The sequence below is a fragment of the Microtus ochrogaster genome, chromosome 10, assembly GCF_000317375.1.
Source record: "Microtus ochrogaster isolate Prairie Vole_2 chromosome 10, MicOch1.0, whole genome shotgun sequence".
NCBI lineage: Eukaryota > Metazoa > Chordata > Mammalia > Rodentia > Cricetidae > Microtus > Microtus ochrogaster.
This window is the reverse complement of record NC_022016.1, coordinates 45,459,368-45,482,079: the sequence shown is the minus strand read 5'-3', so window position 1 is coordinate 45,482,079 and position 22,712 is coordinate 45,459,368. Positions and strand designations below refer to the sequence as shown.

At 45.5% G+C, this 22,712-nt stretch overlaps 1 protein-coding gene across 1 annotated transcript in view; it reads left to right on the top strand.

Moving 5' to 3' along the window:
• Ubr4 (ubiquitin protein ligase E3 component n-recognin 4) overlaps window positions 1-22,712 on the top strand; it is a 116,225-nt gene that overhangs the window by 17,029 nt on the left and 76,484 nt on the right. Inside the window, exons 12-32 of the mRNA XM_026782272.1 lie at window positions 1,239-1,338; window positions 1,470-1,607; window positions 2,149-2,266; window positions 3,186-3,373; window positions 4,477-4,636; window positions 4,715-4,800; window positions 10,229-10,398; window positions 11,465-11,747; window positions 12,527-12,662; window positions 12,871-12,950; window positions 14,037-14,165; window positions 14,938-15,120; window positions 15,256-15,378; window positions 15,471-15,700; window positions 17,048-17,169; window positions 18,005-18,102; window positions 19,272-19,429; window positions 20,073-20,282; window positions 21,450-21,551; window positions 21,877-21,977; window positions 22,208-22,406. Of these exons, the coding sequence (XP_026638073.1) occupies window positions 1,239-1,338; window positions 1,470-1,607; window positions 2,149-2,266; window positions 3,186-3,373; window positions 4,477-4,636; window positions 4,715-4,800; window positions 10,229-10,398; window positions 11,465-11,747; window positions 12,527-12,662; window positions 12,871-12,950; window positions 14,037-14,165; window positions 14,938-15,120; window positions 15,256-15,378; window positions 15,471-15,700; window positions 17,048-17,169; window positions 18,005-18,102; window positions 19,272-19,429; window positions 20,073-20,282; window positions 21,450-21,551; window positions 21,877-21,977; window positions 22,208-22,406 (3,114 nt within the window). The remainder of the gene's footprint in view (window positions 1-1,238; window positions 1,339-1,469; window positions 1,608-2,148; window positions 2,267-3,185; window positions 3,374-4,476; window positions 4,637-4,714; window positions 4,801-10,228; window positions 10,399-11,464; window positions 11,748-12,526; window positions 12,663-12,870; window positions 12,951-14,036; window positions 14,166-14,937; window positions 15,121-15,255; window positions 15,379-15,470; window positions 15,701-17,047; window positions 17,170-18,004; window positions 18,103-19,271; window positions 19,430-20,072; window positions 20,283-21,449; window positions 21,552-21,876; window positions 21,978-22,207; window positions 22,407-22,712) is intronic.

The following is a 22,712-nucleotide window of genomic DNA, read 5'->3' as shown; positions in this document are numbered from 1 at the left end:
ATATGTGAATGTTTTGCCTGCATACATATATACATACTGTATGCATGTCTATTAACCACAGAAGTCAAAAGAAGGCATCAGATCTTGTGGAACTGGACTTATGGATGATTGTGATTCACCGTGTGGGTGCTGGGAGATCTTCTGCAAAGCAACAAGTGCTCTTAAGTGCTGAGCTATCTCTCTGTATTTGTATGGGTGTTTTGCCTATGTGTATGTGCCTGGAGCCCAGAAGGCTTCATATCCCCTTGATCTGGAGCCACAGATGATATATAAGTTAAAAGCCATAAGTTATAACATGTGGGTGCTGGGTATAACCTGGCTTCTCTGTAAGAGCAATCAGTGCTCTTATTTGCTGAGCTACCTCTCCTGCTCTGTTCCTCTTTGTTCTTTTTTTCCTTCTGAGACAGGGTCTCTGATAGCCCATCCAGCTTCACACTTGTGGTGTAACTGATGACCTCGAGCTCCTGGTTCTTCTGCTTATGCTCCCAAGTACTGGGCTTTATAGGAGTCTGTCATCACACCCATTTTGGATTTTATTCTCTAAGTGGAGAAATAACAGCGGTACTAGCAAGTCCATTTTAGATTGTCATAAGTCTTGTGAAAAAAAGAGGCCTGAGCAAGAGGTTAGCAGGAGTTGTACTGTGTTTGGAAAGGAATTGTTTAGGTCGATGTGGAAGTAGGTTAAGCATTAGCTTCAGCAGACTCGGTGTGACATAAAAAGTGTTTGGCCTGGAGCTAAGGAGCTAGAAGCTTGTGCAGTCATGAGGACCTGCGTTCAGTTCCTAGAACTTGAGTACCTTATAACCGCAGCACAGGAGAGGTAGAGATGGGAAGATCACTCGGGTTTACTGGGTATTGCCCTGAGGAACAGCATCCAAGATTGACCATTAAAGGTTTGGCCTTTATGCACATTGGTGTGTGCATGTACACACACACATTTTGCATGAGCATCTGGGTTGTATAAGTGCATTGAAATAGGGACTATTGGGTTAGAAGCAGATTGGAGAAAGAGAGGAGTAAGATTTTTCTTTTGTTTGTGGTGAGTTTAGCTGGTGGCTAGGACTTTGTTAATGAGCTGCAGTGCTAGGGTGATTTTTATGTGTATAGTACTCAGTGGAAACGTTTGTAGATCCTTTAAAGGGGTCTGGGATGCCAGAATGGCAAGATAACAGCCATTTCTGAGGTTGTGCTTCATTGCTAAAGATCTTAAGGTCTGTGTTCTGTTTTCATTTGTATAGGCATCAGGGATTTGGAGTGCTCTCAGTGATCCTGGCAAACCATGCCATCAAGCTGCTGACATCTCTGTTTCAGGACCTGCAGGTGGAGGCGCTCCACAAGGTGAGGTGGCTCTTCTTTGGAGTCTGCAGATTGGTTTGAGGTTTACTCGGCATGCTGGCTGGAGCCATCAGTGAGGGTTCTTTCTTAACAGTGTAATAGGACTAATGCACCTCTGGTTTTGTTGTCTTCAGGGCTGGGAGACAGATAGTCCCCCTGCAGTCCTAAGCATTATGGCCCAAAGCACCTCCACACAAAGGATTCAACGGCTGATTGACTCTGTCCCGCTGACTAACCTGCTCTTGACTTTACTTTCAACTTCATACAGAAAGGTGGGTGAAAATCAAGCTACTCATAAGTTGGAGTGAGGTTGACAAGAGCGTGGTGTTTATCAATGCAGACTGTGGTGATAGTTCTGGAAAGGAACCCTCCCTAGAACCCCTCCTTCCTCCCTTCCTGCCTCCTTTTCTGGGCTTGCATTCCTGCACTCAAGTGATCCTCCTGCTTCAGGCTCCGTGGATTACAGGCACATGTCACTGTACCCAGCTTGACAAAGACAATAGTCCTTGTAGCTTTGGAAGCAGTTATTGAATGCCAGTGTTAGATCTTTGTTGACCCTTGGTGACTTGTGGTGACAGTTCTGGAGCAGAAGCGTGGTGGACACTCCAGGAATGCTCCTTTATATCCCTCGGCCATGTCTCCGGTTGAGTGTTGATGTAAGATAAAGCAGCTAGAGTCCTGTGTGGGGAGCATTTGGGGAAACCTGATTTGAAAAGCAACTGAGACATGGAAACGCTTGTAGGTCGTCAAGGAGATGAAATTGTTCAGCTCTTTTCTGGATTAATCTTTTCTGCAACCTTGTGGTTTCCCTAGGCATGTGTCCTGCAGCGGCAGAGGAAGGGCTCCATGAGCAGTGATGCCAGCGCCTCCACCGACTCCAACACATACTATGAGGATGACTTCAGTAGCACAGAGGAGGACAGCAGCCAAGGTAGTCAGAGATAGCCCTCTAGTTGCTGTGCTTCTCTGTCTCCCCTTCCTGGTTGCCTTTGCATTTATGTGTTTTCAGAGATGACATGCTCGAGGGGCAGGGAGTGCTGGGAAAGTGCTTGCCTAGAACGTGTGATGGATTGGGTTAGCGTCCCAGCCTGGTAAACCAGGTGTGGTGCACTTACCTGTTATCCCAGCACTAGGAAGGCAGGAAGAGGGGTATATGTTCAAGGTCATTATTGACTGCTTTAGTGAATTAGAGGCCTGCCTGGGCTACTTGAGACCTTTTTCAAAAATAATAAGTTGAGTGTATTATACTAAATGATAAATCTTGCTTTCAGCTAAGCCCATGCAGCTTTTCATTTCTACCAGAATCAAAATACATCTCAGTTGCTCATGTTTCCTCCTTTGTTGGCCTATGCTGGGATTTCTGCTCTCCCTGTGCAGGACAAAAGGCCATGTGGCAGGGATTTGGTTTTACCATGGGTTTGTAGCTTAGGGATGAATAGGTAAGAACTGAAGACTCAGTAGAGAAGATAATTCTCCACTTCCCTTCCATGGTCAAGTTTGTGGGACAGTATGGCACACCAAGGGGTGTGATTCTTAGCATCTTGGGCATGCAGCTGGTGAGACTTGATTGCTCTTGTAAATGTTTGGCTTCTTTTCAGGCAGGTAGATAAGAGAAAATGGTTTCTCTTCTATTGTTGGACTCCTTAAAAAAAAAAATCAGTTTCACTACACCATAACTAATGTATAATAAGATGGAAACACTATCTATCCACTTAGTCGTCTTGAAAGATTGACAGGAGCAGTCCCCATCCTTGGCATCAGCATGCTGTGGGGTCTTTTGGCTTGAGCACTTTTAAAAAACAGGTTCACACATACAGAGATGGTTATTTTTGTGACTTTTCTCTTTTCAGATGATGACAGCGAGCCCATTTTGGGGCAGTGGTTTGAGGAGACCATCTCTCCCAGTAAAGAGAAAACTGCACCTCCACCCCCTCCACCACCCCCTCCCCTGGAAAGCTCTCCTCGGGTTAAAAGCCCCAGTAAACAGGCCTCTGGTGAGAAGGGCAACATCTTGGCCAGTCGCAAAGATCCTGAGTTGGTAAGAGTAGATTTTGAGGTTCAGGCCGTGGGAGGAGGGGAGATTACTTCAGTCGAGTGGTTGAGCTGAGAAGTGGACCATCTGAGTTAAAGCGGTTCTAAGTTGGATAACTTTGGTACCTAGATCTTCCCCTGTGCAGGACTTTGAGGGAGTAATTATGTATCACTAAAGAGCTTGCTTCTAGTACTGATGGTTATTAGTACAGTCTTCTTTTTTTGGCTTAGATAGAGGTTGATTTGAAGCTTACTTTTTCCTCTTAATGGTTCTGGGCCAGAATCTGAATGTGTTGGGGGGTGATTTGCATCCATCCCAAAGGGCATTGTGAAGGTGGTTTCAAAGCCTGTAGCATAGGTTTGCTGCATCATAAATGCTTACTTATTGATCCAGCCAATATTGATTATCTTTTGTGTTTTAGCCTTTATCCTGATAATTTATCAGTAAATGGGTCATTTGTAATTCTTTCATGTAGCCTTAAATACCTTCCTATTTCAAGGTTATGAGCATAAAACATTTATGTAATCATTTAATGATTAGTCTTTTTTTAAAAATATTTATTTATTTATTATGTATACAATAGTCTGTCTGTGTGTATGCCTGCAGACCAGAAGAGGGCACCAGACCTCATTACAGATGATTATAAGCCACCATGTGGTTGCTGGGAATTGAACTCAGGACCTTTGGAAGAGCAGACAATGCTCTCAACCTCTGAGCCATCTCTCCAGCCCATGATTAGTCTTTATAATAATGACAAATCAGTGTAATAATAGAGAAAGGGGAGTGTAATAATCATTGATGTATATAGGGGTCAGTCTCCAGTATGTTATTGGTAATGTCTTGAGTTGGACAGGGGTGGGCTCTGGAGGACAAAGGGGAACTAGTGGGCTAGCTCAGAAAACAGGTGTTTTCTGAGGTCTCCATCAAGTGGGTGACCATTCTGTGCAGGTGGTTTTCATTGTGTATATAGTTCTACTGTAAGAATTAAGTGATAGACTTCATTTTTGGCATGGGGGTTTCTGGGCTTGTATAAATACTAGCTTGACTTTAAGGTTGATTGAAGTTTGTATCACATGACCCTGAACCGAATTGTTTTCTGTTCCTTTTAGTTCTTAGGTCTGGCTTCCAACATTCTGAACTTTATCACATCTTCCATGCTGAACTCTCGGAACAATTTCATCCGGAACTATCTGAGTGTGTCTCTTTCAGAGCACCATATGGCCACCCTGGCAAGCATCATTAAGGAGGTGGACAAAGATGGACTCAAGGGTCAGTGGAGAGGCTGGGTGTTTTTGTAGGGCACTTATGGCTCCAAATTCCTGAGTAACTGTATCCCTTTGTCCTAAGGGTCATCAGATGAGGACTTCGCTGCTGCTCTCTATCACTTCAACCACTCCCTGGTAACTTCTGACCTACAGTCCCCGAACTTGCAGGTTGGTGTCTACTGTGGCTGCCTAGGCAGGAACGCCTCACACCTTCTCTGTGACATGGTGGCTCTCATCATTGGAGGATGCTTTGTTCTTACTCTCTGCTGGGCAGAGTTTTGCTTGGGTGTTCTGTGTGCCCCTGTGCAATGGTTAGGATCTCTGGAAGAAAAAGATATTCTTTTCCCCATGTCATGAAGTTTAAAGAAAGGAAGCAAACAACTGAACAAGCTCCCAGTACTTCTCATAGTAGACCAGTAGACAGAACTCACCAAAAGTTGTTTACAAAGTAAGAGTGGCAGATGCTCACCGGTCTGATGGGGAATATAAAGTCAAAGGCACTTTATTTATTTATTTTTTTTAAATTTATTTATTTATTAAGGATTTCTGCCTCCTCCCCGCCACCGCCTCCCATTTCCCTCCCCCTCCCCCGATCAAGTCCCTCTCCCTCATCAGCTTGAAGAGCAATCAGGGTTCCCTGACCTGTGGGAAGTCCAAGGACCACCCACCTCCATCCAGGTTTAGTAAGTTGAGCATCCAAAGTGCCTAGGCTCCCCCAAAGCCAGTATGTGCAGTAGGATCAAAAACCCATTGCCATTGTTCTTGAGTTCCCAGTAGTCCTCATTGTCCGCTATGTAAGTCCGGTTTTATCCCATGCTTTTTCAGACCCAGGCTAGCTGGTCTTGGTGAATTCCCGAAAGATCATCCCCATTGTCTCAGTGTGTGGGTGTACCCCTCGCGGTCCTGAGTTCCTTGCTCATGCTCCCCCTCCTTCTGCTCCTGATTTGGACCTTGAGATTTCTGTCCGGTGCTCCGATGTGGGTCTCTGTCTCCTTTCATTGCCTGATGAAGGTTAATATTCAGGAGGATGCCTATATGTTTGTCTTTGGATTCACCTTCTAATTTAGCTTCTCTAGGATCGCGAATTATAAGCTCACTGTCCTTTATTTATGGCTAGAAACCAAATATTAGTGAGTACATCCCATGTTCCTCTTTTTGGGTCTGGCTTACCTCACTCAGGATAGTGTTTTCTATTTCCATCCATTTGTACGCAAACTTCAAGAATTCCTTGTTTTTACTGCTGAGTAATACTCTAATATGTATATATTCCATACTTTCTTCATCCATTCTTCCATTGAAGGGCATCTAGGTTGTTTCCAGGTTCTGGCTATTACAAACAATGCTGCTATGAACATAGTTGAGCATATACTTTTGTTGTATGATAGGGCCTCTCTTGGGTATATTCCCAAGAGTGGTATTGCTGGGTCCAGGGGTAGGTTGATCCCGAATTTCCTGAGGAACCGCCACACTGCTTTCCAAAGTGGTTGCACGAGTTTGCATTCCCACCAGCAATGGATGAGTGTACCCCTTTCTCCACACCCTCTCCAGCAAAGGCTATCATTGGTGTTTTTCATTTTAGTCAAAGGCACTTTAAAGCGGCCATTAGGTCACAGGAAACATGTTTGCTCTCCCTTACAAACCTTTCACCCAAACTGAGTTCAAGACCTTCACGAACATGTAACTGCATGAGTCCCTCCCTACTGAAATGGGTGGTGGTTTGAACCCTAAGTCTCAAGGTCCTCATTTCTTTAGTTTCACATTACAGTGAGGATTGCTGTAGCCCTTATTTACATGCCGTGTGCTACCTATCAGGTTTACGCTGTACCGCTTGATGCATCTGTTTCCACTGAAGTTCATTTGATTTGTGTCCAGGCTTATTGCATTCCAAGTGTTGCTGTGATCTTTCTTATCATATTCCCTGTTGTGGGTGGAGGAGTGTGGGTCTCTTGGGGCTGTCACTGTGAGAGTCAGCACATCAGGCCACACTGCACGGGACCTGCAGTTCTCACTCCCACACAAGGAGTCAGATCGTGCGGATGCACATCCTTCTCTCACATTTGGCAATATCATATTTTAATAATAACTTAGTTGTCTTTATTTTTTATTTTATTTTTTAAAAGAAAAGCTGGCTCTTTGGACTGGAGGGAGAGTGGGAGTGGGGGGAGGGAGAGGGAAATGGGAGGAGGTGGAAATTTTTAATTAAAAAAACAGCAAAAAAAAAAAAAAAGCTGGGCAGTGGTGGCGCATGCATTTAATCTCAGTACTGGGAGGCAGTGGCAGGCGAATCTCTGTGAGTTCAAGGCCAGCTCGTTCTACAAGAGCTAGCTCCAGGAGAGGCTCCAAAATTACAGAAAACAAAACAAAACAACCCCCCCAAAAAAAAAACAGGAAAAGAAAACAAGCTATCCCTTTAAATTTTGCATACCAATCCCACTCCCTCTCTTCCTCCCATCCCCTCCATCTTCCCTCCCCTGCCATATCCCCCCCCCCCGCCCATGTACTCCTCAGAGAGGGTAAGGCACATTGCTTTGAGGAAGGATCAAGGCCCTCCTACTATATCTAGACTGAACAAGGTATTCATCCAAAGAGAAGGGGTTCCAAAAAAAAAATTTGTACAAGCAGTAGGGACAAATCTTGGTGCCACTGCCGGTGGCCCCTGCAGTCTGCCCCAGCCATACAACTGTCACCTATGTTCAGAAGGTCTAGTTTGGTCCTATACTGGTTTCTTCCCTGTCCAGCCAGAGTTGGTTAAGCTCCCATTAGTCCAGGTAAGCTCAGTGGGTGTCCCCATCATGGTCTTGACCTCTTTGCTCATATCACTCCTCCCACTCTTCGACTGAACTTTGGGAGCTCAGCCTGGTGCTGCACTGTGGGTCTTTGCCCTGTTTCCATCAGTTGCTGGATGAAGGTTCTATGGTGATGTTTAACATAGTCATCAGTCTGACTACAGGGCAAAGCCAGGTCGGACACCTTCTCTACTATTGCTTAGGGTCTTAGCTGGGGTTATCCTGTGGATTCCTGGGAATAATTTTTCTCTAAAGTGTGTATCCTGGGTCAGCTGTGCAGCTCAGCGGTGCAGCTCAGTGGTACAGCATGTGCCTGGTCATGCAGGCCCTGACTTTGATTCTAGCACCAGACAAAAGGATCATTTCTTTTGGATACCCTTCCCAGTGCCTTTATTCAGTGATCTCCACATTTGACCGGAAACTATTCTGAAAGTTTTTCTTTTACTGTTAATTATTTCAGTACCTATTGCTCAGAAGGCTGAGGCAAGAGGATTGCAAATCCAAGGCTATCCCTGGCAACATAATGAAACTTTAATCTCAAAAAATCCAAACAAAAGTGATTTCAGCAGATATATTTTAGGGGCTTGTCAATTTTTCCCAAAGGGATAAATCTTGCAAGCTATTGGAAAAAGTTAAATTCTCGGAATCCCAAACTGTTGGCAGAATCTCTAAAGTTTTCTTCTGTAGTTTAAGAAGATGGTTATGAAATGTGTTAATACCTGCCTATTGTTAAGGGAAATATTTTGGCAGGAAGGAAAAGAGAGTTGAGTGAATTATTAAGAGTGTGGCCTCTGTGGCAACTTCCTATACTGTCTGAAGCTGGTCCTTCACAGTGCTCAGCTCTTTCCCCCAGGTGGAGTTTGTTTAGGGAAGCTTCAGTGTTCATAACCTTGCTTTACCTAACTCGTCTAGAGAACAGAGACGAAATACTTTTCTCTGGACTGGAGTCCCTAGGCCTCTTGTAGTGATGTTGCCCTCAGCATTTGAGAGGGAACTGCTAATGTGTGTGTGCAGACTTGTGACATCATGACACAGGGAATTCCCAACCTCTTTTCATCCCTGTCTGTCACTAGGAAGTGTATGCATTGCTGTTAGTGCAGTGCTTGGCCTGGAGTAACTGCCTGGTACTTGAAACAGCCCTTGAGATCCATGGTGTTGGATTGATGCTGAATTCCAAGGAGTTGTGTTATTAGGGATCTTGAAAGATAGAATTTAGTTTGTCAGAAATTTCTTCTAGTTGTCAGATGGTAGTGGTTCATACATTTTAATCCCAGTACTCAGGAGGCAGAGGCAGGTGGATCTCTGAGTTCAAGCCTAACCTGGTTTACAGAGTAATTTCCAGGATAGCCAGGGCTACACAGTGAAACTGTGTCTCGAAAAAACAGAAAAAAGGGAAAAAAAGAAAGAAAAAAAGAAAAAGTAATTTCTTCTAGCATGATTTGTGCCTTTCACAGCCGTATGGCAAATGAGCCATCTGGGTTGTGTTCCGATGGCACCTGCTCACTGTGTGCACGCTTAGTTCCTTGGGAACAGTACTCAGCTGGAAGCAAGGACAGCTGTAGTTCTTCTTTCTCAGGGATCATGGGCTTCTGGTCCACCAAAAGGAAGGGAGTAGAAGGAGTGAGGGAGTGAGCAGGGCTGAATGGCTTGTGAGTCCACTGAGATAACTCTCTGGGGAGACAGTGTTCCAGCTCCATTCTGTTCCAGAATGAGAGTGGGATATAAAGGCAGGGGACAATGGTGGGCATCACCTAATTTGCATTAAACAGCATGCTTCTATCATAAAGTCCTTAGTACAAGTCCTAGTTACTTATGGAAAGGGAGGTCGGGGTACTCTATCAGGGAACTTTGCCAAGGGTCACACTAGGGATAAGTCAGGCCAGGCTTAGGGACAGCTTTCAGATAAGGTCAGGCCTCCAGGCCTAGAGACCTTCTCCAAATAAGGGCAGATAGAAAGCAAGAAGTCTTGCTGGGGATGGGTCCTCCATGTTGCAAATTCTGGGAGAGCCTCCAGGCCATGGCAGACTGTAACTGATGACCAGCAGGGCCTCCCAACAGATGGCCCTATTGAGTAACACACACTGGGTTCTCACAGTCAGCATTTTTCTACTTAACACAAGTTGTCAACCCCGTGGATGTTACTTGTCTGAGGTAACTAGCTTAAATGAAGTCCACTTAGCCAGGTGTGCTGGCACATGCCTTTAATTCCAGCACTCAGGAGGTGGGTTTCTGTGAGTTTAGGGCCAGCCAGGGCTACCCAGAGAGATGCTGTTTAAAAACAAACAAAAGAAAACAAACAAACCCAGTCCACCCTGCTCTGACTGTGCTGAGTTTCTTCTAAAGGCACCAACTCTCCCTTTCCAGCCATTTTGAAAACTGCTTTGATTCCACTCTCTCCAAGCACTTGTCCTTTCCAAAGCCTGCGTAGACACTAATTAAACTGCAGTTGTGATTGGGGTTTATCCTGTTTTTCTCATTTGGTAGACAACATAATTTTTCTCCAGATTTCTTTTTTTATAATATTTATTTGTATGTATACAATATTCTGTCTGTGTGTATGCCTGAAGGCCAGAAGAGGGCACCAGACCTCATTACAGATGGTTGTGAGCCACCATGTGGTTGCTGGGAATTGAACTCAGGACCTTTGGAAGAGCAGGCAATGCTCTTAACTGCTGAGCCATCTCTCCAGCCCCCTCTCCAGATTTCTTTTAGCCTTATACTGACAAGTCCTTTTGTTATTCATTATTCATAAAAGGAGCTTTGGTGAATGAACAACCTTTTGACTTGTTCCGTGTCTCTCTTTTTTCCAGAATACACTACTACAGCAGCTAGGAGTTGCTCCTTTCTCCGAGGGCCCTTGGCCCCTGTACATTCACCCCCAAGGCCTCTCTGTGCTCTCTCGTCTCCTGCTTATCTGGCAACATAAAGCTGGAGCACAAGGTGACCCTGATGTCCCAGAATGCCTGAAAGTGTGGGACAGGTAAGACTGTAACAGAAGGTCTGAGGGTGATTGAGTGCTGTGTACAGGGGTTTCACTGGTTGGTTGGCAGTCTGACTGGGAGAAGCTGCTCTCTCTCTGTATAGGAGGTGGAGAAGTGATGGGGAGTGTGGAGGATGTTCTGTTAAACAGTGTGGTCTGAGAAAAGACACTTCCAATAGCCATGGGAGATTTGGTTACAATTGCCATTCAGAGCCTGGATTCCAAAGATGACCAGTGTCCTGAAGGAGAAAGGCCTCAGGTGCTTCCCACACAAGCGTATTTAGAGTGGCTGCTGCAGTTTTGGATACATTTTAAAGAACTTGTTTCCTTGGGGGAAGCTCAGCTTAATCACCCAAATCCTCCTCAGATAGACCTGTTTTTTTGCCATTTTTTTTTTTGTTTTTTTTTTGTTCTCATGGTTAGGCTTCAAAGCTGTTGGTTTCCTAAAAGGCTTTGCTCTTCTATCCCCTAGCCCAGGATCAAATAGCTGTAATGTTGGATTTGCAAGATCATAGCCCTCTTTGAATGCCAGAGGCTCACTGTGTTCTTTATGGCATTCTGGGAGCTGGGATGAAGGAAGGGCACCCATATTAAAGTACAGATCTCTTTCCTAAAAGCCAAAGAACATGCAGACAATGGACTGTGCTCATTCCTTTTTTTTTTTTTTTTTTTTTTATTATTAAAGGCTCTTCTGACAAGTTCCCAAATAGTATAATATTCTCTTCCCCACTCCCCTTCTGCCACCCCTCCTCCTGCCTGGCTTAGAACTCTGTAGGTGTGCGCTTGTGCATACATGGCAGTCAGTCCCATGTGCCACATCATTCTTGGAGAGGTCAGAGGTCAACTTGTGGAGTTGGTTCTCTCTTACCATGTGAGACCTGGGGTGGGAACAAGGGGTGGCAGTTGTGGTGGTGAGCCACCTTGTTGGTCCCACATCTGACTGTTTGGCTTCTCTGCACCAGCTTTTCTCTTCTTTAATTTGTTCTCCTTCCAGCACTGGGTGCTGTAATCTTGGGGCTTTTCTGCGTTTTCTCCACCAGACATGCTCCCCCTTTTTTTGTGCCAGGTTTTTGTCTACAATGAAGCAGAGTGCACTGCAGGGGGTGATGCCCAGTGAGACAGAGGACCTGAATGTAGAGCACCTGCAGCTGCTGCTCCTCATCTTCCACAGCTTCTCTGAGAAGGGCCGCAGGACCATCTTCACCATGTTGGTGCAGAGCATCCAGGAGCTGAGTGTGAACATGGAGGTTCAGATGCGCTCCGTGCCTTTAACCCTGGCGCGCCTCCTTTTGATCTTCGACTACCTGCTTCATCAGTACTCCAAAGCCCCTGTGTATCTGTTTGAGCAGGTGAAGACCTGTACCATCTCCTCTCTCTCCTTCTGAGAGCTCCATTCTTTTTTTTTTTTTACAATTTATTTATTTATTATGTATACAGTGTTCTGTCTGTGTGTATGCTTGCTGGCCAGAAGAGGGCACCAGATCTCATTACAGATGGCTGTGAGCCACCATGTGGTTGCTGGGAATTGAACTCAGGACCTCTGGAAGAGCAGTCAGTGCTCTTAACCTCTGAGCCATCTCCAGCCCAGAGCTCCATTCTTTGCAGGCAGTAAGGTTTTATTTGTGGCTCTGAAGGCTTTATGGGGTAGGGATAGCTACTTCTTTAGGTTTAGACTTGCTGTTTAGCCTGACATGATAACTGGAGGCTACTTGATGGGTTTGTTAATGAGTGGGTGTCCTCTTGTTCACTCATGACTGTTCTTTCTCAACCAACCTACTTGCTTGTGTGGCTACAATGCCCTCGACTTTGGCTCCACATGTGTGTTAGTGTCTGGGGAAGGGTCTCACAGTAGATGCTGTAGTTGTAGCCTTTTTTGACAACACCAAAGAGGATGAGACGGTGGGTCAGAGATTCTATGCTCGGCAGTTTTCAAATTAATTTCTGGAGCAGTCTTCCCCACGATGCATTATCAGAAATTACTTTCCAAAAGAAATCATAGAAAAATCTTCCAATTTTCATTTTCATTTGATGCTAACAAGTTTTGGTATAACTAGATCTGTTTTTGTCCTTGGTGTGAAAAGCAGGTAGTGACTACATCCTTTACTCGAATGTCTGTTGTATTTCAAAGGTGCAGCACAACCTGCTGAGTCCCCCGTTTGGGTGGGCAAGTGGATCCCAAGACAGCAGCAGCCGCCGGGCCAACACTCCTCTGTATCATGGGTTCAAGGAAGTAGAAGAAAACTGGTCCAAACATTTTTCATCAGGTCAGAAATAAGATTGTCAGCAAGAGGGTGATGACTTCTGGTCCTTGTTGGTGGCACTGAATCTGTAGCTCAGTGACTCCTGGAGTTGCTGTGGCCCTGGGCCTCAGTCTCCCCATTGAGGGTGGTCCATCATCTGCCAGTTCAGGAAAATTGTAGAAATTGACTTTCATATGCTTCACACTTGATTAACAAGTTCATCATTTTCCAGATGCAGTCCCACAACCCAGGTTCTACTGCGTCCTGTCCCCAGAGGCTTCTGAGGAGGATATGCACCGACTTGATTCTATGGTACTGGGAATTTTCTTTTTTTTTTTTTAAATATTTATTTATTATGTATACAATAGTCCAGAAGAGGGCACCAGACCTTATTACAGATGGTTGTGAGCCACCATGTGGTTGCTGGGAATTGAACTCAGGACCTTTGGAAGAGCAGGCAATGCTCTTAACCACTGAGCCATCTCTCCAGCCCTGGGAATTTTCTTTTATTCTTCTTTTCTTTCTTTCTTATTCCTTCTTCTGGAATTTTCTTTTTTCTTTTCTTTATTTCTTCTTATTCTCTGGATTTTTTTTCTTTTCCTTTTTCTGCCTTTTTTCTTTTCTTCCTCATCCTCTTTTTAAAGAGTTAGGGTCTTGATGGTGGCGCACGCCTGTAATCCCAGCACTCGGGAGGCAGAAAAAGAGTTAGGGTCTTTTCTTATGCTCTTAAACTAACTTTGAAAGCCCGAGGGAGGTCAAGCAATCATCCTGACTCAGCTTTCTAAGTAGCTGGGGTTATAAGGTCTGGCGTGCCCCGCCCCGCCCCGCCCCGCCCCACCCTGCTCAAGAATTTTAAAGCCATTTTTACCTGTGGGTCAGATGCTTTCCACTCCCCCACACTGAGTGCTCTTTAACACACACACACACACACACACACACACACACACACACACACACACACACACGTGTCAGCATTTGACTGTCTTAAAGGAAAACTTCAGAAATTTAACAAATCATTCAACAAAATGGTTACCTTGCTCTGTCATTCTAAAGCCTGCATCTGTTTGCTTGTATCAATATACAAACTTAAGTGTGAGGCCCAGACTGGTAGTCTGCTGCAAGGAGAAACCAATTAAGAATAAGTTGATTGGATGTTTTTACAGCCGGGAGACTAAGTGATCATGTGAGGCCAGGAGGAGAAAATGAAGAAAAAAGTGTTTGCGTCCCGTGTCCGTCCCCCCCGTCCCCCTCCCCCGCTGCAGGGTCTCCCTCTTCATCCCACTGGCCTGGAACTCAGAGATCCCTCTACCTCATCTCCCTGAGTGCTGGAATCAAAGGTGTGCAACAACACTAGACCTAAATTGTTTTGGTCTTTCTTGGTCTCTGTCTTGGTCTTAGGCATGTGAAGTTCTTTTCTCCAAGCTTGTCAAGTACGATGAACTTTACAGCTCACTGACAGCCCTGCTTGCAGCTGGCTCTCAGTTTGATACGGTCAGGAGAAAGGAGAATAAGAATGTGACTGCCCTGGTAAGACTGTGGACACTGGGGGGGGGTCTGCGTGTGATGATCCATCATTTTGGCCTGAAGCTCCTTTCTGGGCCTAAGCTATTATTCGTCATTTGTTTGCAAAACTGACTGTTTCTGTAGCATTTCTACGAAGTTTGCATGGTTCTGTCAGCTGTAATTTTATGTTTTGGTTAATGTTGAGTGGAATGTAACTGAGGCTTGGTGACTGCCTACATGTTAATGGCTGGGTGTTGTGTCATGTTAGAAGGCTAACACATGAGCTTTTATGCCTGTTAGTGCATGTGGGTTTCTAGACGCCTTAAAACAGGTCTGCACAGTTCCACGCTGTTTATTAAAGGGCTGTCTGATTGCAGCCCTGCCCAGCTCCTGTCCTCTCCCTTGGTTAGATGATAAAGTAGGGGTGCCAGGGCTGTTGGAGAGTATCCTCGTAGCTTCTCAGTGTAGAGAACAGAGCATACTGTCATAGTGTATCTGCCTGTTTGGTGTAATGCTCTGAGGCATCTCAGTTCACACTGGGCACCCAGTTCTGTGTGCTGAGATGCTCTGAGGGCCCAGTTCACACTAGGCAGTTCTGTGTGCTGAGATGCTCAGGGCCCTCTCAGTTCACAATGGCACACAGTTCTGTTTGAAAGGCTATCTTTTGGAACCTCAGGGGCCTCTCAGTTCACAATGGCACACAGTCTGATTGAAAGACTATCTTTTCTAACAGTTGTTCTGTTAGGGAGATCTTGAGCATGTCACAATGCTTCCACTGCTTTGTTCACCTCCTCAGGAGGCCTGCGCCCTGCAGTATTACTTCTTGATACTCTGGAGGATCTTGGGAATTTTGCCACCTTCAAAGACTTACATGAACCAGCTGGCCACGAACTTACCTGAGATGAGTGAATGTGACATCTTACACACTCTGCGATGGTCATCTCGCCTCCGGATCAGCTCCTATGTCAGCTGGATAAAGGTACCACAGGGAGCTCAGTGCTGTGAGGGAGTTCCACAGGCTACTTGCTTCACACTGTGGGGACTTGTGAAGTTAATGAAAGCTTTTGGATTTCCAGGTTATTTTCCTAAACACTCTTTCTTGTTGTCCAAATAGGATCACCTTATCAAACAGGGCATGAAGCCCGAGCATGCTGGCTCTGTCATAGAACTGACCTCCACCAAGTGTAGCTCAGTGAAGTACGACGTTGAGATTGTGGAAGAGTACTTCGCCCGACAGGTGTGCTATTATTCTAACCCTAACGAAGAACTAGACTCTGTTATAGTCTTTCGTTTTGCTATAGCTAATTAATATCCTGGGTCTTTTTAAAGATCTCGTCATTCTGCTCCATTGACTGCACCACCGTCCTGCAGTTGCATGAGATCCCTAGTCTGCAGTCCATCTACACCCTGGATGCAGCTATCTCAAAGGTCCAGGTCTCTCTGGATGAGCACTTTTCTAAGATGGCTGCAGAGACTGACCCTCATAAGTCATCTGAGATCACCAAGAACCTCCTTCCAGCTACACTGCAACTCATTGACACCTATGCCTCGTTCACTAGGTATGGAGACTCACACTCACTCTGAGAGATCCTTGGGGTCTCGGCTTGTACCCCTCCTTGTGTGCCAGCTTTGCGTTTTCCCTGTAATACAGAGTGTAAAGGGGTGACCAAGAGGCAAAGTCACAGGATGTTGAATTTTTATAATTCCATGAAGGACTTCTAAGCTGCAGAGAATAGGAGTTTTTCTGAGTGCCACCATACCAGTTCTCAGTGCAAATGAAGCACTCCCAGGGCTTCCAATTTACTGTACCAGATGTAGGAGCAATTACTAACTCTGTTTTGAAATTGTCTCACTGTGTTGTTTATTCCCGACCTTGTGGCAGTCTTCCTGTCTTAGCCTCCTGTTGCTGGACTTAGAGGCCTGAGAGGCTGAGAGACAAATATTACTAAATGGGTTGGAGGGTATTTCAAAACCTTTCTCTTTCTTCAGCAAACCTTGCAAACTACATGTCCTATAGAATTTGCTCAGCAAATGACATTTAAAAGGTTTAAAATTCTTTTTCAATATATACAAAGTGGAGATCGCTCACAAATTGAGACTTCTAGTTTTTCTTAAATTGGAACTGGGAGATTCTGTCCTCAGTACTGAGAGTGAAAAGAGGGAACAGTCAGGCATGGTAGCCCATGCCTGCAATCCTAGCTCTTAGGAGGCAGATACACAAATAATTGACTCAGCTACATGAGACACTGCAAAGCGTGGATGGGCCTGCTCTTTGCAGAACCTAGGCTTTGCTCCGCCTCCTGGGCCAGTGCTTCCAAAACTGAGCTGCTGGTGGATTTTCCCTGGCAAATAAACTGGGAAATTTTAGGTAAATTAAAGCTGAACAGGTTTTGTTTTTTTGTTGCTGTTTTTGTTACTTTTATTGATTTGGTTTTTCAAGACAAGGTTTCTTTGTGTAGTCCTGGTTGTCCTGGAGCTCACTTGTAGATTAAGCTGGCCTTGAACTCCAAGAGATCCACCTGTCTCTGCCTCCTGAGTGCTAGGCTTAAAAGGTGTGAACCACCACCACTTGACTTATTTTTTAAAATATATCCTCAGAGTATGTATATGTGTGTGTGTGTGTGTTCGCGTGTGCACATATATGTATGTATAGGTTGTTGGAGGATAGGAGTGAGTGTTCAGTGCCCTTCAGATTTGCTTGTCATGGAATTGTATTTTGGGAACTTGTCTGAGGGTGGACTGTTCTTTGGGAAGCTCTTGCCCTTTGCCCATGGAGGGGCTGGCACTGTCACCTGTCTTTGAATAGACTGGGAACAGAGATGCTGGTTCCTGAGCTTTAAGGTTAGTTTCTTCTGAGCATGGCAGGACTCAGTTCCCCCACCCTCTTCTTCCTCTTTTCCCTTCAGAGCCTATTTGCTCCAGAACCTTAACGAAGAGGGATCCGCTGAGAAGCCCTCCCAGGAGAAGCTGCACGGCTTTGCAGCTGTTTTGGCTATCGGCTCTAGCAGGTGCAAGGCAAACACACTAGGTAAGTGAGCACGTGCTTTGCTGGCCTTTACCACTTAACTGGAGCCACCTTGAGTGTCAGCCATTTCCCTAGGTGTATCTGATTGCACCTTCCCAATAACTCTGTGAAGTTAAGTTTCTCCAGTTTACTTACAGGGAAACTGAGGTTTAGGAGAGCTTCATTTGTCATGACTCTTATGCAAAGAGTGAAGCCAAAATCTTAAACCAGGCTTCTTGCTTTTACTGTGCTCCTCCGTGGCGTTCTTTGACTTTCAGAGTTTAGTAACAGGAACTGACGACTGCATCAGGCCTACAGTCTCTCACTGCCCTAGGAATGATCTGGCAAAAAAATAGGGCAGAAAATCTGAGTTCTTGAGCAGAATTGGAGTTCAGCTCAGACATTCCCCTTTACAGTTTACAACTGTCTGTGTGTCCTCAGTGTCACATTTAAATACTCTTAATTTTTTGGAGTCTTACTTAGTACTGCTTCAATGAATGTTGTTCATGTGGCTTCATGATCCCTGCCCTCAGGATTTTTTTTGGGGGGGGGGACTTCAAAGCAGTACTTACTCTGAGAATGGGGATGTGGGTGGGCAGATTTGATGGTGATTGGAGCCTGACTTGCTGAAATGCATCCCCTCCTTTGTTTTCAGTTGTCATCTTTACCCTTGAGATTAGAAAGTGGCTGATGGGAAATGAAAGCCTTATCATTGCAATTGTTAGCTTCAGAGTAATTAACTGGTTCTTGGGCGTAGTACAGAATGGTTCTGACGGGGGGGGGGCTGCTTTAAATGCTCCATCATTCCTTCTTTCTTGTGATGATTGCTCAGATTGCTCATCCATACTGTCACCTCCAGGTCCAACGTTGGTGCAGAATTTACCGTCATCAGTGCAGACTGTCTGTGAGTCCTGGAATAATATCAACACTAATGAGTTTCCCAACATTGGATCCTGGGTGAGTCCCTCTGGGTTCCAGGGCTTATTCAAAGCACTAAGCCACTCTGTGTGTCCTTATTCTTTAGTTGGCTACTGGGAAATGATCTCATGATAATACACTTTCCTATAGTAAATCCGTAGTGTGATTTCCCAGATGTTCTCATGTGACCCCTTTCCCTAGCAATCCATGTTACCACAACACAGACCACTGTGTTTCTCTGAGCCATGGCTGCACCACCTGTTAATCCTGCTTAAGTGTGATGTGTTGTCACATGTTGTGTTGCACGAGTTCTCAGTGGTGACTGTTTTCTTGCCTGTGTCAGGTGCTGATCTCTGCAGTGAGATGATGAAGGCCGAGTTGTCTCAGTGGCTGCTCCCAAATAACCATTCAGAGACTTATTATTGTAAAAGTTTGTCCCATAGCTCAGGCTTGTTACTAGCTATCGCTTAAATTTTAAATTTCTTACCTATTCTTTGCCATGTGGCAATACCTTCTTTCAACACTGTGTGTTCATCTTGCTTCCCTCTGCTTCTGCTCGTGACTCCCAAGACTCTTCCCTTCTTCCCATCATTCTCTGTGCCCTGAAAATCCTGCTTAGCTATCGGCCACTCAGCTTTTATTAACAATGAGGGCAACACATATTTACAGTGTACAAAGAGTGGTCCACAGCAAGTTGATGCCGCAGATCTTAGGCTTTCTGGGCTGTTGAGTGCTATTGGCGTTCTCATTGTGTCTGTGCCACTCAGACTACCTCTGTGGACAGTTATTCTTTTCTTTAACGTCTGTGGAGGAGCAAGGGATGACTCATCTTCCTCTTTTGGTTTTGAAACTGTGGACTTAGGGCAGTTACTGTCCTTGTAATGGAGATGAGATGCCTTGCAACCTTGCAAAGTCCAGATCCTCCCTAGTTGTTCCAGACAAGCAGGAGTTTTACTGTTCCGTGCTCAGATCAGTTGGAGGGAGTACTGGGTGTTTGCTCTGTTTAACTATTGACCTTGTTCTAAATAAAATTTAACTGCCTCCTCCCCTCTGCCCAGCATCCTCAGGAAGAACACTGTTTGCAAACCTAGTGAGGCCTTAGCTTATGGTAGATTTTGTTTTGTTTTGCTTTGGCTTTTTGTAAATCTGCCAGTGAATTTTGTGCAGGGTAGACAATCCTTTTATTACTCCTAATTCTCTTCTTTCAGCGCAATGCATTTGCCAATGACACCATCCCGTCTGAGAGTTACATCAGTGCTGTGCAGGCTGCTCACCTGGGGACTCTTTGTGGCCAGAGTCTACCCCTGGCGGCTTCCCTGAAGCATACCCTCCTCTCCCTGGTCAGGTTGACTGGGGATCTGATAGTGTGAGTACTAGAGCCTGGAGCCCAGCCCGCCTCCCCCCAAACATGTTCATGATGTGGGTGCTGTTTGTGGCTGAAAGAGTATAGTACAGTTGAGGCAGTAGTGACATTCTTGCATCATGTTTGCTAGAATCAAAGAGTAGGGCAGGCTACCAGAAGGACAGTTTGTCTTCCTGTACTTTGGTCAAAGGAGAATACATTGCATTGCCTTCACAATGGTCACCTGACAGCTCTTCTAGAGTATTCGAGGATGGATTGCTATCTCTGGTTTTAGTTTCTTTTATGCCTAATACACAAATGTATCTTATTAATTTGCTGTTTTAATAAATGATTTTTGCTTTGTTTTGATTTTTGAGACAGTGTTTCTCAGTGTAGCTCTAGCTGTCCTGGAACTCATTTTGTTGACTAGGCTGGTCTTGAACTCAGAGATCTGCCCGCCTCTGCCTCCTGAGTGCTGGCATTAAAGGCATGTGCTGTTACACAGAAAAACCCTGTCTCGGAACACACCCTGCCTCCCAAAACAATAGAAAAAGAAAAATGTAAAGAAACAGCTATCATGGAGGGACAAGACTAAACTAAGGCTTGCGCCAACCTTGCAGCATTTTAGGACATGTTTCTTAACTTGCTTCCGCCTCCCTGACTCTAGCTGGTCGGATGAGATGAACCCAGCACAGGTCATCCGGACCCTACTACCCCTTCTGTTGGAGTCGAGCACAGAGAGTGTGGCTGAGATCAGCAGTAACTCCTTGGAGCGCATCTTGGGACCTGCGGAGTCTGATGAGTTTCTGGCTCGTGTGTATGAGAAGCTGATCACCGGGTGTTACAGCATTCTGGCCAACCATGCAGATCCCAGCAGGTAAGCAGTTGAAAGAGTGCTGCTGCAACTGGTGGTGAGATGTGCCACTTCTGTCCCGTGCCATGCTGGTGACAGGTACCTCCGTGGTCCTGTGCTTCTGGGCGTTTGTGAAGAGGTGCTGAAATCCTCTATAAATTAGGAATCAGTTGAGAGAATGGAATGTCAGATGTTCATATTGGAAGTATTGAAGAAGTGAGAGTAGGTGTGGTGTGATACAGAGGTACCAGAGTCATGTTTTGTGACTGTCTGTCTGAAATGGATGGTCTGGAGAAAGTAGGTCTTTGACCTGCCTCTCTAGGCTGTGCTGTGGGGATGTGCTGTACCCGCACCAGGAGCTGTGGTTTTTTGTCAAGTCCTTTCCTTTCTCTCATTCCCCCCCCTCCTGCTGTGCAGCCAGGTTGCTTTGAACTTGGGTTCCTCTTTCCTCAGCCTTCAAAGTGCTGGCATTACTAGTGTGTATTTTTTGCATATTGTATATGCATCTCCACACATATGTGGATATGGGCGGGGCCCAAGGCTGACCCTGGGAGTCTTACTTGGTCATTCTCAGGGTTTCAGTTTTGGCTAGTCAGCTAGGTCACTCCTGGGAATCCTGTCTTTGCCTCCAGTGTATGGGTCCACAACACCTGCCTGGATCTGTGTGGGTGCTGGGGATCTGAATTCTGGCCTTCATTCTTGTGTGACAAATAGCTCACATACAGAGTCTCCCTAGTCTCTTTTTGTTTTTTTAAACATGAAGAACTTAAGGTGATTTAGCCCTGCAAAAATGACTCATGCAGACTGTCTCCCTCCTCTGGGAACAGTTATGGACTGACTGTGGCTCACTCCTAACTTCAGATGCCTTTCCTCTTTGGATTTTTGTTTGCACTTTTCATGTTATGAGACTAGATCTGTCACTGGAATTCAGACTGGCCTGGAAATTGATACTCTTGCCTTCTGAGTGCTGGGATTGCACACATGTGAACCCACATCTGGCTTATCTCTCATTTTTATTTTCCCAGGAAAGAAGGTAGTAAAATAAAATTGAGGTCTTGCTGTTCTTGGATTAAACATTTATTGAATACCTACTATGTGCCAGTGTTGATGCTAGGCTTCCACAAGTCTAGTCATTCATTATGTTCTTCAGAGTCAGCTGGGAGGGTTCTGAGTAGTGTTCTTGCTCCTCAGTGGGCTGGATGAGTCCATCCTGGAGGAATGTTTGCAGTATCTGGAAAAGCAGCTGGAGAGCAGCCAGGCCCGGAAAGCCATGGAGGAGTTCTTCTCTGATGGGTGAGCACTGTCTCCCTTAACTCCGTGTTCAAGGCCTCCTGAAAGCAGGGGGCTGTGGTATAGACAGCTATACCAACTCAGATGTCAGCTATGCCAACTCAGATGTCCCAGGGAACAGAAGGCCTGCTTGGGTGTTTGTCTCCTGGGGAGGAATTGGGTTGCTGACTGCCTCCTTGAGTTTGTTGATGAGGACCTGTATTCCATGGGCACCTTGTATGGTTGATCACAGTGGCCATTTTCCCCCAGGGAATGAGACTGAAGCAGAAGCAGGTTCTTTTTATATGAGTCTTAATGTGGGTCTCTCATTTCCCCTCATGCCTTGCAGTGGGGAACTTGTGCAGATCATGATGGCCACAGCCAATGAGGACCTCTCTGCTAAATTCTGTAACCGTGTCTTGAAATTCTTCACCAAACTCTTCCAACTGAGTGAGTGACAGCTTTTGGTAATCTTCTTATGGGAACTTTGATGTCTGGCTAATACTGTGCTGGCCTTCTGCCTGATATTAGCCACAGCATGACAGTGCTAACAAGTGTAGAGAATCCTTCAGAGAAAGTTGGGAAAGGTGCTGAAACTCTTGAGACCTTTCTTCCTCTTCTTGCCCCTTCCTAGAGGCCCCTGCCCTCTTCACTGACGGAAGCCTCTTATCCTATTTTAGCTGAGAAGAGCCCTAACCCAAGCCTCCTTCATCTCTGTGGCTCTCTTGCCCAGCTGGCCTGCGTGGAGCCGGTGCGCCTGCAGGCCTGGCTCACCCGCATGACAACATCACCCCCAAAGGATTCTGACCAGCTGGAGATCATTCAGGAGAACCGGCAGTTGCTGCAGTTGCTGACCACATACATCGTGCGGGAAAACAGGTAGGAAGTGTGTGCGCTGGCTTTAGAACGCAGAACTTTGCCTTGCCTTTGGGCATTTCACATCTCTCCTGCCCACTCGAGGAATCTAGCATAGCTTCTTGAGTTTCCCTATGGAGAAACTCCTGGGCTGACTTAGCCTGTCAATTGCAACCTCAGTCGATGTTTTGTGCTCTAGTAGTTCAAATCCAGTTCCAAGATTGGTGTGTTTACTTAATGTATTTAATACCTAATTTATAATATTAATAGATTTTAGTAATTAAATTTGTACTTTGATGGTTTCATGCCTGTTTATAATGCTTTCTGATC